The sequence below is a fragment of the Venustampulla echinocandica genome (assembly GCF_003357145.1).
Source record: "Venustampulla echinocandica strain BP 5553 chromosome Unknown scaffold_9, whole genome shotgun sequence".
NCBI classification, from domain to species: domain Eukaryota; kingdom Fungi; phylum Ascomycota; class Leotiomycetes; order Helotiales; family Pleuroascaceae; genus Venustampulla; species Venustampulla echinocandica.
Window position 1 is genome coordinate 443011 of NW_022474214.1, and position 13809 is coordinate 456819.

The 13809-nt window shown below is 46.3% G+C and overlaps 3 protein-coding genes across 3 annotated transcripts; 1 reads left to right on the forward strand and 2 right to left on the reverse strand.

The window, feature by feature from the left end:
• Nucleotides 1-1462: 1462 nt before the first annotated feature.
• On the reverse strand, nucleotides 1463-7065 carry BP5553_08890 (uncharacterized protein; the record flags this gene model as incomplete). The annotated part of the gene is made up of 12 exons (XM_032017513.1): nucleotides 1463-2332; nucleotides 2447-3461; nucleotides 3522-3676; nucleotides 3718-4107; nucleotides 4279-4371; nucleotides 4478-4575; nucleotides 4856-4929; nucleotides 5040-5780; nucleotides 5841-5959; nucleotides 6013-6305; nucleotides 6352-6824; nucleotides 6890-7065. The coding sequence occupies 12 exons, from the start codon at nucleotides 7063-7065 to the stop codon at nucleotides 1463-1465; spliced, it is 4497 nt and encodes a 1498-aa protein (XP_031866156.1).
• A 4943-nt stretch (nucleotides 7066-12008) lies between these two features.
• BP5553_08891 (Uncharacterized protein) lies at nucleotides 12009-12659 on the reverse strand (the record flags this gene model as incomplete). The annotated part of the gene is made up of 1 exon (XM_032017514.1): nucleotides 12009-12659. The coding sequence occupies one exon, from the start codon at nucleotides 12657-12659 to the stop codon at nucleotides 12009-12011; it is 651 nt and encodes a 216-aa protein (XP_031866157.1).
• A 604-nt stretch (nucleotides 12660-13263) lies between these two features.
• BP5553_08892 (uncharacterized protein) lies at nucleotides 13264-13581 on the forward strand (the record flags this gene model as incomplete). The annotated part of the gene is made up of 1 exon (XM_032017515.1): nucleotides 13264-13581. One exon carries the CDS (start codon nucleotides 13264-13266, stop codon nucleotides 13579-13581), a length of 318 nt encoding a protein of 105 aa, XP_031866158.1.
• Nucleotides 13582-13809: the final 228 nt, after the last annotated feature.

Genomic DNA, 13809 nt, shown 5'->3' on the forward strand with positions numbered 1-13809 from the left:
ATGCTACCCCCTTGAAATCAAACTAACGATTAGTAGGAAAAATCAGCACTACTCCCGGGCCACATTATAGAAATTTCGAACTTATATAACTATCAAACTAGACTAATAAGAATGGGACAGAAGAAAGATCCTGGAATTTATACCTGGCATCTATAAGATCGGTAATGCATTTGACAATTCGCTGTCTACTAATAACACAACTGTCAAAGCCATTACCGATCTGATAAACGCCAATGGACGCGAAAGATACATCTTCACTGAAAACTTTAGAGGCTGCTGATTGTTGAGGGGGGATCATAGTGGCCGCACAGGCGAGATATTTATACTATAGCTGCGAAGTCTATAAGTTTACACTCGGATATGTTTTGCAAAATCAAAGCGGCCAGTATCGCTGGACACAAACACCAGGAATCATGAATATTTCAGTCTAACTGAGGAATTCCTTTGTAGTTGCCTCGTAAATTCTACCGATAACATAGTAGAAAGTAGTAATAAGTGTGCCTGTTAATAATACAACCCCTCGAGTAATTAGGTGGCCTTGTGTTACATGTATGTCGAGGACAAAGAAAACGAATGCCGCAACGCACTTACGTATTGGAACTAAATCAAACTATTGCACCAAGTAATTTTGTTATGCATTGACCTGTATATCAGTATCCAATAAGTAGTGAAATCCCAATTTCCTAATTGACCAACCCCTATACCTATTTTGATTCTACTCAGTACGAAGAAATTAAGAAAATCTACATATGTTACTGTCACGCCTGAAGAGCCTGAAGAACACTCTAGCTTAAGTTGACTTGTAAGACCCTAATATAATATAGTTCATGAAATATTATATTATATGTCGGAGGCAAAGTGAAGGGGGGAGCAACGAGGAGGATGGAGAAGTGGATGGATAGAATGCTCTGGAGAGGTAAGATCTCCAGGGATTGAAAGGCTAAATACAGTGTCGGGAGCTAAGCTCGAAGAGGACGACAACGAATCCCCGACAGACTCTAAGCTGCTAAGGTAGCTAGTGTGCTGTACAAGATAGTTTGGTTTTGCCAAGTACCTGCCTATGTGGGATAAGCGAAGGGTATATTCACTTATGAGCGGTAGGTCCTTCCGCAGCTTCGAGGTCTGCTCCGAGCCTACATGGCTCCAACCTCTCTGAGGATGTGGACCCCGAATGCAGGCGACTTCCTTCCATACGCTAAGCGGAAGTCCGAAGAACTGGTTCGACTGCTCAACGGAAGACGCGTCAGAATGAAGACTATCTCAGCAGGGGCCTAGCAATGGCACTCACCAAATCTAACAAACTCGAAATTCTCTCCTCAGCAATACCATGATTGACAAGCTTAACAAATCCATGGTCTTTAAAGGAGTCAATCAGGGAAACCGCAAAAGCTTTCTCATCCGCCTGTTCACCACGAGTGAACTTGGAAACGTCGAGAGTAGGCAGGCCCGTTATAGAGACAAGCTAATCTGTTCGTAGATGGTCCTCGTCCGACATCTTTCGTTGAAGCTCCGATATAGCTACACCTCGATTTAAAGGCTGGCTGAGCTCAGACATATACGCTTTATAGAGTTGCAAGAACTCATGTAGCTTCGTCTTGGGAATGAGGTCAGGGTCGTAATGTAGCTCGATCTTCGTGATAGACTCATCATCGAAACGGCAGATGACAGACAACGGTATACCGACACGACAAATGCCATGCGCTGTCTCAGAGACGAACTCGAACAATCCGTTACTCCAAGCAACGGATGAAGCATGCTCGATGTTGAGGCCCACACGTGGGAATGGGTTCAACGCTGCTTGAAGCATAGGGAGCTCGATGCTCATGTGCTGAATGAGCTCGAGGTTGTCTTCTTGAACGTCTTTGAGGAAAGAATTCACGGACTGCTCGGCTTCGAAGTTAATCCTCGTGCCGCCTGGAAACATTGTTGGGCCGAGAATTCGATCCGGGTCATGATCTATCATTACGTCCCTCCCAGACCAACCTTCAATGAAGAGAACATCATGTGTACCAGGGTTTGACATGTGAGCAACTGTGAGGCCTAGAGCTGCCCGAATGATAGTTGTTGTCATGATATCAGATTGCAAGTTTCGTGGAATGGATATATTATGCGTCTCAACCTCCGAGGCTACTGGCATCTTCGGTCCATTGGGACCTACTAAGGCAGGAAAGCTAGCCGCAGTACCTCCAGCGAGTTTCTGAACCCATATGCTGGAATTTCCCTCTGTATCAGCACTCAAGACGGACTGGACGAAGTTCCTAAATGGAACAAAGGGCGCCGGTGTCTCGCCATAGTAGAACTGCTTGATAGTATCGATAGTCAAAGCAACAGACTAGCCATCCCATATCGCATGGTGCATGGTCTAGACGAATTTGGGCTGCGTACCTGGAGAATCAGCAGTGCAGATCGCGAATTGGCATAGAGATTGACCGAGGCTGAGCCCGACCTTTTTCTTCTCCACCAGCAAGCTGTTCAAGTTATCATGGGTTGTTAAAACAAAGTCCTCCTGAAAGGTGACACAAACGAAGCCCTTCTGCTCCCAGGGTATATAGCGGGTACGTAATATATCAGCAAGCTCAAAGGTGGACTCCCATGCCTTCTTGAAGCGGTCAAAATCGAGATCCACTGGCAAATCAAAAGTCAGAGTCGATACAAAAGCTTCTGGACTAGATATCGACTGCATAATCATATAAGGCCGATCGGAAATGGCAGGGAAAATATCCAGGACGTCAGGTTCTTGGTGACCGCTCATTGCGGCGGCTTGAGAGATGAGTGCCTGAACAGATGAGTCTTCACGTCCACCCATAACGGAGAATGGGCCAACAGATGTCCCATTAGCAGCGAGATCTCGTGGCGGCAGTGGCTGGACTTTAACCGCCATATCGCGCAGTATTGGGTTTCGTAGGATATCAGCAACACGGAGTTTTAGACCCTGCCTGTTTGCGGCAACAGAGAGCCTCACAGCTGCGATAGAATCCCCACCAAGGGCTAAGAAATTGTCACTGGGCCAGATCTCTGTACTGAATTGAAGGGCCTCGGTCCACAACATTCTCAACTGGACCTCCATATCTGAGAGCTGAGGCACTTCTGACTTAGGTAGGCCATTGATCGCTCCGGTAGGAGATGGCCGGTGCTCTCTCGCAGCTTCAAGGAGGATATCGACTTCTTGTCTATCAAATCTCTCACCCATTGACACAAGCACCTGCCGCGAGAGCTTGCCGTTGGCGGTTACAATGGGCAAGTGGCTGAGGGGAACAAAAAAGGCGGGTATCATGCGAGCAGGTAGAATCGCCGCAAGAAAGTTCTTCGTCTCCTGGAAGATAAGCGAAAGGGCCTCCACAGTCTGCCACTGTACTTGCGGGGCTGTACTTTTGTCACTTTCAGGGCTGCCTGTCGCTACGAATGCAACCAACTTCGAATCAAGGATGCTAGAGTCGATCTTTTGCACGGCCACAGGCCAGCTTCATGCAGTCCAGTGTTGATGAATATGATGCTCAACCTCGCCGAGGTCGATGCAATACCCATTGATCTTTACTTGAGTGTCCTTACGACCGCAAGCAAGACGTCGACCGTCGGCTTGTCTTTTAACCAAATCTCCCGTGAGGAAGAATCGCCTTGGTTTCTCCCCGTGGGTTGCCTTTGCCCAAGAAGGATTCTCAATGAAAACGCTCCTTGTCTTGTCAGGATCATTCAAATAGCCTCTGAATAGAAGTGCACTTCCGCAAGCTCTCCGTCCTGTGCCAGGACCTCGGGATCTTCAATGTTGGCTAGCCAGTATCTACAAGCGATAGGTTCCCCAATCAAACCCATGATGTTGTCCGTGGCCTTCAACGTTGGTGTAATGGCTGAGTAGAAGGTTTCTGTCGGTCCGTAAGCAATGTTGAAGCGCACATGAGGCGCCCAGGACGCAATGAGATCCCCGTGAACCAGCTCGCTAGCAACAACAATGGCCTGGAGATCGGGCGTACTGGACGCCTGCTGCGGGGAAAAGAGTTTCAAGTAGGTCGGAGGGACAGCAAGCTGAGTAACCCTTGTTTCTCGTAGGAATGCAAAGACGTCTCCATACACATCCTCTTCTTTCGGAATACAGGTGCAACCACCAAAGGCCTCCAAGAATTTCGAGACAGCTTACATCCGCGGTGAGCCTGGTAAAATTGAAAAATCGAGTACTGGAGTCCAGACGGAGGGTCTTTGCGACCTCTGTTGCCGAAGACATGAAGGCTGCGTGCTCCACTAGCACACCTTTAGGTTTGCTAGTATTTCCTGAGGTGAACATACAGTAGGCCAAAGTTGCCGTGGAAGATCTTGGAAAATTATTGCTTGGAGTTTCGGGCGACGCAACGAGTGGTCAATGACTTCCTCTAAAATTTGCTAACGTAAAAGTTAGCTTGAGGGTTAAGATGAATATAAGAGATAGCATACAATTTGAGTCGATCCGGGGAGAGGCACTTAAGAGTTAAGCTTCCGAGAAGATGACAATCTCCATGGCCGCCAGGAAACTCGCGATTTCGCGGTCGTAGATATATTCATCTTCAAGAAAACCACGGATAGCTGTAGGCAACCAGAAAAGAAGGCCTGGTTAAGTTCAGATAAGAACATATTAATCTATAATACCCAGCGCTTAGGGGTGAATTGTCAGTCGAAACAAAGATATAATTAAGGTTGACAAGAAATGTCAGCCAACCAAGGATGCGCAACTGCGAATAACTCCAAGAACGACAAAAGCTAGAGATGGAGAGGGCTAAATAAAAACACAAGGATAGATTGATAGTGATATATGAGGATTATTTGCTTGCGCTTTGGGTATAATAGACGCTAATTATCAAATTCCTGATCCGTTTTTTCAAGCGCGTACTTGCGCAACTTCCAGGACTTCTGGTAAACACACTTTCATACTGCTTTTCGCTAAATTTCGCATTCAAAACGTTCCTAATAAGCCGTTCTGGGAAGCGTTCTAGACACCTTCTTAACTCCTTGGCTGACGATTCCAGATCCACAGGGCAGATTAATAAACGTATCCCCTTGCCTCCGTCACTCACTGAGTCAATGCCCACGCTGGAAGTCCACCCTCCGGAGAACGAGATATCCCTAGCCTGTTGTCTAGGATGATGGAGCTCTCTAGGTCTTTGCCCCCGAGCCACCTCTGCAAAGCTAGAAAGGTCTTTAAAATTGCTGTCGTGGCATCCCAATCCGCAAGGCCCATCGCCACCGTATTTCCAGCAATAACACCCTTGAGAAACCGACCTTCCGGTCGATTTCTCGCGAATGGATTAGCAACCAACACGACCCAAAAGAATACTCCCGGGATTTGCTTCCAGCGAGGAAGAGGAACCCTCCACATTACTCTCCAAACGTTTTGGAGGAGCTCAGAGGTGCACGCTTCCGAAAACGGTTGTCCAGATAAGACAGCTGTGGTATAAATTATCGCGGTAGCTCGACACGTTTGGTAGACGAAGTCGTTGGCAAGATGGGCTTCTGGTTTTTCGGATGTGAGTCGTTGATGGATCCACCGAACCGTGGCTAAAAATTTGACTTTCGCGAGCTCTGGGTGCTCGGCGCCACTTAAAGTCATGATAGATGTGGTGATGAACCTCATGTCGTCGAGGATAGTGGCTGTCGCAGTGTTGATACTGTGGAAATCGATAGAGTCAACAAAAAGGTTGCTGGAGACTAGCAATGGGCTGTCCAGCTGGATTGGATAAGCCATCAGGATAGTTGCCTCCTGGACCCCTTGTATAATAGGATCGCATTCAAGGGTGCAAGCCACTTGATAATCAGTTCTAGTTGTTTTAGCTTATAGTTACGCGTATTATGTATGGGGTTTAAATAACTGTTCCTACCTCATCAACATTACCCGCAGCTCACTGAGTCTAACATTTTCCAGTCCACCCCGGGTCCGGATCATCTCTCGGAGCCCTATCATATGGCCCAGGGTACTTCTTTTATCGGCGTATATTAACTGTAAGACGTTATTAGCAAAGCGGATATTGAACGATGAAGGTCCTGAATTACTTCATTATAAGCTAGGGACATGACCGCAGCGATCGCTTCATCGTCAACACCCTTGCTATTGCTAGTAATATGATCATTGATCAGGGATATCAGGTTAACTTTCGCAATAGCGACATCGACAGACTTTTTGACGTCAATATTATTTGTTACAGCCTGGAAATATGCGGCGGCCAAAATTGTGATGTGGATCATAAAAGGGGATTGGATCATAAAGGACAGCCACCTGGCCATAAAATCCTCTGGTGGATCTTTGCCATCTATTGTTGACATAAATGACGACAACTTTTGCAGGACTGCGTATGTGAGTAACCTACCAATGATTAGAAGGGAGAGACTAACAGAAGTGCAGCAATTCCGCATTTCGCCTTGAAGGCTCGATGGGGAGATAGTGCAGGGGCTCTATTGCAACATCCCTAACTTTCACGATCATAACTCGAACATTCGGTGTAGGCAAGGAGTCCCGAAGCGGGTAGAAGGGGCTGCTCTGGTCCACTCGAAAAACATTCAAGATGTCACTACCGCCAAACACATATTCAGGGGGAAGATGTTCCATTTTGGTGGGGTCCTTTCGGAACGAGGTCGCTCCCCAGCCATTTTCGCGTCTCATGAGAGCGGAAGGGCCAGTGGTTGAAGGGTCACGAGCAATAGGAGGCTGTCGGGTCTCGTGTAACGGTATGATTATACTGGCTGTTGATCCAGGACGTCGGGCGACATTTTGCGTGGCTTGAGGGGTGAAACCATCTCCCGCCTGCGGGTCACCGCCCAATTGGACCAATTTTTCTGAATTTGGATTGTGTTTATTATTAGGGTTTCTAGGCGGTCTTAGCAAACTCTGGAAACACTTGACAGCCAAACAATTCTAGCAGGCGGTGCTAACCTGGAATCCGCATAAGTACACAGCACCGGAGGGTACCGTCTGGTGCAGTTGTGGCATGGCCACGCTTGATCGCAGCGTTGCTTGCGCTTCCGACACTCGGTGCAGACACGAATCTTGCGTTGCCGAGTCTTTTTCCCGTCTTTCTGGCCGGCATGCGCGGGCTCGGTGTTAAGCATTGCGCACAGCCGTCTCGAGGGGCGATTCAGTGTTCACGGGTGGGTTGCTGGGCTGCGTATGGCGTTTTGTCTGGAGATGAAGTCGCTGCAGAGTTATATCCCGGAGGTTATCGGCGACGCAGGTTGTCGGAGATTGGCCACATGAAGTTTAGCGTACGGTAATTTCAGCCATGGTGGGAATTTCCCGACTTGGTTCAAACTTTGCACAATATAATTCCGAGGAGCATAATAATTGGCATTGTGCTATATCATAAGCAGGCTGCTATAATACGCTGCCGTTGTTTATAGGCGAATTCCCCCCTTCATACTCATCGTCCAGCTGAAATTGATGCGTACAATTATTCAAAGCTCCGTCTTCTATTATGTAATGCCGGTGTATTAGTACCAAGGCGAGCACAGTTAGTGTAGGTGCAGCGCCTGGTCTCCACAAAAGCTACATCGTATGATATGGAAGTCATGGATATGATTGCTGCCGGGGTAGAATTTGCAGACATTATGTGTGAATCAATCGGCGTGGCTCTATCGCAAGATGTCGAGAATTCCCATACAATAACTCGCAACAGCCGAACTAAATAATCATAGCCTTGTAGTAGTGACTGTCCATGACTGCATATACATAGTTGATAGTTGATGAGACGGCCATGCTCATTTGAGAGAAAAGTCGTTATTCTGCTTGACGGGTCTTGGTGTTCCAGGAGTATAGATTCCTAAATGAATTGTTAGTATCTTAATTTATTCCATGTATATACATTAATTGCACTTTGTCTTTGCTAGCTCAACATACTTTTTTTGTGTTCACCAGCCCAATATAAATACGCAAGTTTATGGATCACAGAATTCAGGCTCTATTGTAGGAAGCAACTGACTTGTATTCTGAGATCCAGGGCGGGAAGCCTCCTAGATATCCACTATGAGATGGTGCTTTGCCCGAATAGAAACAAAGAGCTAAAGAGAGGAAACAACAAACAGAGGCTCCTAGTAGGAGGCTCAGTGCCTAAGAGACTCCTTTTGATGAGAACCATGAGACTTCATCTCTAGCCCAATTATACCCCCCCGCTTAAATGGCAGACGCTATCTCTCCTCCTTCGAGCTAAATTGGTTGTGGAAAATAAAAATGGTATCGAGCGGGGAAATGCGCCCTCCATTCTTCAGTTTCCGGCCCTTGCCGGAGATCCTTCCAGGTAGCGATTGTGAATTTTATAGTACAACCACTTTCGTGCTCAAAACTGGTCCTATATTTTGTTCGACAGTATTGACATTGCTGAAGTTCCGAGCAGAGATCCCATGGTGCCGACTTTATCTTAGTACTGTTATCACATACTAACATTAACCACTTCTCCTCAAGTGGGTGAGGATATGGTGTTTCGATACGACGACTATGTCGACTAGAATGCCGCCTGATCAATTGGAATTCAATATGCCCACATATCCGGAGAAATATTGGGGGCCCCTTGACAGCTCCACATGTGCCCTGGAAAGTTCTGCGTCTGTAGGTGTGTAGGGAACCATTTTCCATTTGACATTTTGCTTTTTCATTTGTGACCCAGTTACCATAGGGGCGTCCGCGGAATTCCCCTGATAGAAGATTGAAGAGCCGGCGGGTCTGAGCATCATAACCAAAGTGGTGGTAGTGCTTTATCGCCATCTTGAAAACAGTAGTGCTGAACTGCTCGTGGATAAAGTGGGAAACGGATGCGTTTTTATCATTGACGATACAACCAGGCTCTACCAATGGCCAAAGCTGGCGACGATTCTGAGTGTAACTATTCCGATTGTAACTATCCGGAGTGTATATCTTGGCATCTTGAATCCTATGAAGCTTCCTGCAAGAAAGACAAACTATTTGGTTCTGGAGATCACGCTCTAAAAGGTTCAATAACACTAGTGTTTCGTGAAGTGAATCATGCGAGGTCACTAGGTCCTCAAGGTACCGAGTTCCTATCAAGAAGTAAATTTGTCGACAAGAGAGAGAAAACGATCCAACTGATGCGATAGGAAGATGGCTGACAACCTGTTGCAGTATCTCTGTTGGAAGCTTTACCAAAAAGCAGTTTTCCGGTGCATTTGGCCTCTGGATAGCGGGATAATCCATCGTGAAGTCGGAGCAAGAGAGATGGTGGAGCGAGGATTTTTCAGATGTTACAAGGATAGCAAGACTCGAGTCTACTATAAAAAAGATTCAAACCTTAGGGGATAAGTTTGTGGGCCAGCTAATAGGGTATTGCCTATTGCTCATATTTTCATCGAAGTCTGGTACACTAGCCATCCCCGGCTATGTCGCTCATCACTGGGACCTTACCTCAGGTGAGACTTCAACCAGATCTACCAGGGTAAGCCAGGATTCGTGGCGCACCTACTCGAGTACTCAAAAGTCGATTTGGTAAAAAAGAATATAATGACACCCTTGTTAGGTTGGGATACTGTTCAAAGCAGCGACTGTTGTGCTGTTGCTGTTCAAAGGGTGCTCGAGCCTTATTCGTGCGCCGAGAAGTTATGGCACACCCTACGCGAGTTTGCTTACCTAAGTTGCACGTGCCAGTTGCCAACCATCTCGCAAAATCTTGGCGCCAAGCAAGCAACAGAATCAGGCGAAACCTTGCCAAGACTCACATAACGGAAATTCATCGGAAATGTGCAGCCTCCGCTCCGACCTCGACCCCAGCACCCGCCACTCACCCGATCAGGGTGGTGCTGGTTAGCCCATTCCGCTGCCTGGAAAATCTGGTTTGAGGCCTGGCCTACAAGACATCAAGCTACAACGAATCCACCACTATTCCGATTTACTTTCATTGTCGTCTGCCTACAAAATCCCTTGAAGAGTTTATAACCCAGGAGTAGGAGTTTCCGGTCGCTTTGCAAAGCTTCGGCGACGGTTGAAATTCGCCAAGATATAAACATCTACAACTCGTGAAGTATACAAAGCTAACTTCGGTGTCGGGGATAGAGCTTACATAGCTGAAGTCGCTCTTTTACGAAATAAAACAAAATATACCATCGCTTCTGGGGTACACGTAATAAATAATTATCCTGTTATAGAAGGTAGGGGCTAGGATCCCTTACTTATAACTAGTCGCTTATTATATCAAGGTGTATATTGATTCTAGTTGCAAGACGAAGCGCAAGGAATCAAGGAAAAAGATCCCGCGCGTTTGAATTAAGAAATACTACTTTGTTTCTTTACAACATTAACTAGCGTCGCCTACTTAGAGTTACGCGACGTGCACCGAATACAAGGTAGTTGATTGAAATAGTCGTTGACTATCTACTAGCCTGCCTTCTAAGTAGGTCTCCGAGGACTACCTTGCCCCTTCCTTTCTCCGCTATCTCTCTCTCGATCCGTTCGACCTACTGCGAAACTATCTAGATAGCACTAGATTGATTGCAGTTCCTACTACCTCTACATTATCTATCGGAAGACCGCCTTGGCTCCCGCAATTCGCGCTCCACGCCCTTCCGACTGGCGTGCTACTATGTTTTGCCATATCCGCCAGGAAGGCAGATCTAGCTCAGAAACCTGATATATTCTACATACTTGAACTGATTCAGCCTAAGGAACCTATCCTCTGTTTGCCTAGATAAGGATGATTTCCCTAAGCTTGCTAGGAGGTAAATGCTTGATAGCGATAAGTAGTGTCTCGAGATCTTCACCGAGGAAATTTCAACGGCTAAAGACTAGATCTTCTCCTTGATATCTGGGAATGAGCTAGCCGTATCTGCAAACATCCTAGGTTCGATAGCAAGATACAGAGTATCGTAATCGAGATCGATATATATTAATAGTAGCTTGTTACGAGAAAAAGCGGGCTCGAGAAGTTTAGCAAGTATGAAGTGCTAGTGGAGGGTGAGTACTATCAAAGTAGAAGGAACTATTTATATTATATAGTTGAATAATACGAGGACCTGGGAGAGTGCACCTCTAGATTCTGATTTGGAGTTCGGTAGGGAGGCGAGAAAATGGGGTAAACGTAGGCGGTGGGCTATCTCGAGTCATTATACTTGCTAATATCGTCGGTATTAATATACCTGATCTACCGCGGACGACCAATCTTGAGATATCAGGTGATTTCCTCTCTATGGCATAATTGACAAAGTTGCAGCGCTTGTACGTAGTAGTTAGCGATTGAGATTTGCTATAGAAGATTGGAATTAGACCACTAGAAGAAAGATAGAAGGGAACCGACAAAAAAAGCGAGTAAATTTAACGATAGCGATTTACGAAGTAGGGTACTAATGGGGGCCTTTTGGACGTGTGCGTTGGAGAGGGAGAAGAGTATAATGAGAGAAACTATTTCCTTTATTTTGTCTTACGGGGAAGTACTATATATCGTAGAAGTATTCAAGCCGGTCGCTCCTCCTTTATAACCCCATCTCTTTCGCCTATAACACAGAATATCAACCCTATCAGGTTGTAAGCGAATCTTTCTATTTAAGTAGTAGCTTTTTTTATTAAAGTCAAAACCCGCGATATTCCCAGACATCTTCTTCTCATCTACTTGCCTTTATAATTTGAATACCTTCCAAAGTTGCTATCTATAGATTCTCCTACCCAGACCTAGCTTACGACATCATACATCCAAAACAGAAAGCTCTATCGCAATATTCCCTATATATCTGGTAAAATATCTCAGAATGGAATTTCTCCTCTATACAACACGTCCTCACCAATCCGACCCCTTCCCTTTGCAAATCATCTTTTCCTTCATATCCCGATCTTATACTAACGCGTACTTCCTATGCATCAAGCTAGGCAAGATCCCCTCAGTAAGGTAGAAGCTGCAGGCAAATGCAGAGTTAAGTAGATGACCGGTTGAACAATATTATGTCCGAAAGCATACATTAACTAATAGGTGAGGCTTTATAAAGTACAATCTCTCATAGTGTATCTTTTCCTGTAGATTGGCTATTCTGTTGTATTGTACAGAGACCCATACCCTACCACTCCCTCAGTTCAATATCACAGGAGTGCTTCGATCCCAAGTGCTCTTCTCAACAGCATCCACCAGACACGCCGCGACACTAGACCTCGAAATCCCCCCCAAGCCCGCGAACACACCAAGCCCTTTCCCATCGTCGCCAAAGAAGTGAACGGGCGCTTTTTTGGCCATAGTCAGTCTCCCTGGCCTCAACAACACGAATTTCAATCCGCTCTTCTTGAGTATCTCGTCAACATGATTATGGTCTGCATATGTATGCCCAAGTGCGGTGTTGGAAATTGCCCATCTCATAATCACTGTAATATTGGCGAACGAAGACCCAACTCCAAATGAAGACATTGTCGCAATTTTGGAAACGTTATGCCTTTTCATAGCAGCGACGAGGTTTTCGTTCGCGTCAGACAGGACTCGAGTCCCCTTTTCTTTCGGGGATGCAAGCGTGACGATCACGGCAGTTGGGAAGTCGCCTTGGACTGCGTTGAAAGCGCTTTCAATGTTTGAAGGTTCCAGTGGTGTGCCCTTCACGATGTTCAGGCCCTCCTTGGCTGGAAGTGCAGAGGGATTCCGAATCAAGGCTGTAACCTTGTGGCCGCGCTGCAATGCTTCATCGATGACGAGACGACCAGTTTGTCCACTGCCACCAATAACGAGGATACGCATAATTGAAGATGCTGTTGCGCTGAGGTAGGATGCTGACCTTGTTCCCAATTGCTATGGGGTGGTTTGGTTTGAGACCGTGGTACAATGCTTTTAGTGAAACCTTTGGCTTTGTTGAGATCAACGGATGATAAACTGGATATTTTAGAACGACATTAAAACAGCGAGCTCCCATTAGATATATATAGCTGTGGCACAAACTCTATCGAGGGTGTCAGGGTGATTCGACCTAAGGCCTGCCTACAACAGGTCTTGGGCATGTTGCAACACATGGCTAGTCGTGGAAATGCGTTACTACGACACGACTCGGCTTCTGCCTAGGTAGTTAATGCTTGCTCAGCTACCGCAAGTAGGTGAGGCTCAGGATGTTTCCTATATCAATCTCCCTGTTGCGGCCACCAACTGTATAGTCCGAAGTCCGTCTGGTTGCACGGGTTTCGCAAGGCCGAGAGTCCGTGTGGCTGCACGGACTTCGGACTACAGTTGTCCTGTTGCTTACACTAAGGTCGCGTAAAGTTTGGAGACCTCTGATGATCCCTAAGCAGTCTCTAAAGGCTCAGGGCCTGCGTAATCAGAGCATCACCAGAGTACTCCCCAGACATCTCAAATGGGCGCCATCCCAGCTGCAGCTGTGCAAGTCCCACTTAAAATTCAACTTGCGGCTATTGAGTATGACGTTGTCGTTATTGGTGCTGGGCTGAGTGGTTTAGAGGCAGCTCGAAACATCCACACTGAGCTGGACTTAGTGCCCTGGTTCTTGAGGCTAATTCGCTCTTCTGACGAGGACCATTGTGGAGTCCGCAACAAGCTTCTAGGACAAAGCTATGATTCGAAAACAATGCATATCAATATTACGTTGCACCGTATATATCTCAAGGATGCGGTTCTGTCCGAAACCAATTTCACTTCCAAATCTAAGATGTGAAAAAATACAGAAGTGTAGAATATAATGTAATTTATTGATCTTACACAACACGCCGGAAGACGGCGATTGTATCCTGTCCCCACTTCAGAACTAAGGATTATATTCTGCAGCGTGGAGGGATTTTCGCATGCAATTACAGCGTAAGTGTCCCTTGGGGTGCTTTGGTTTGACTTCTGTCACCTTCATTGAGACTAATTTATTTTCGTGTTGAAAATTTCCCCTCTTGTT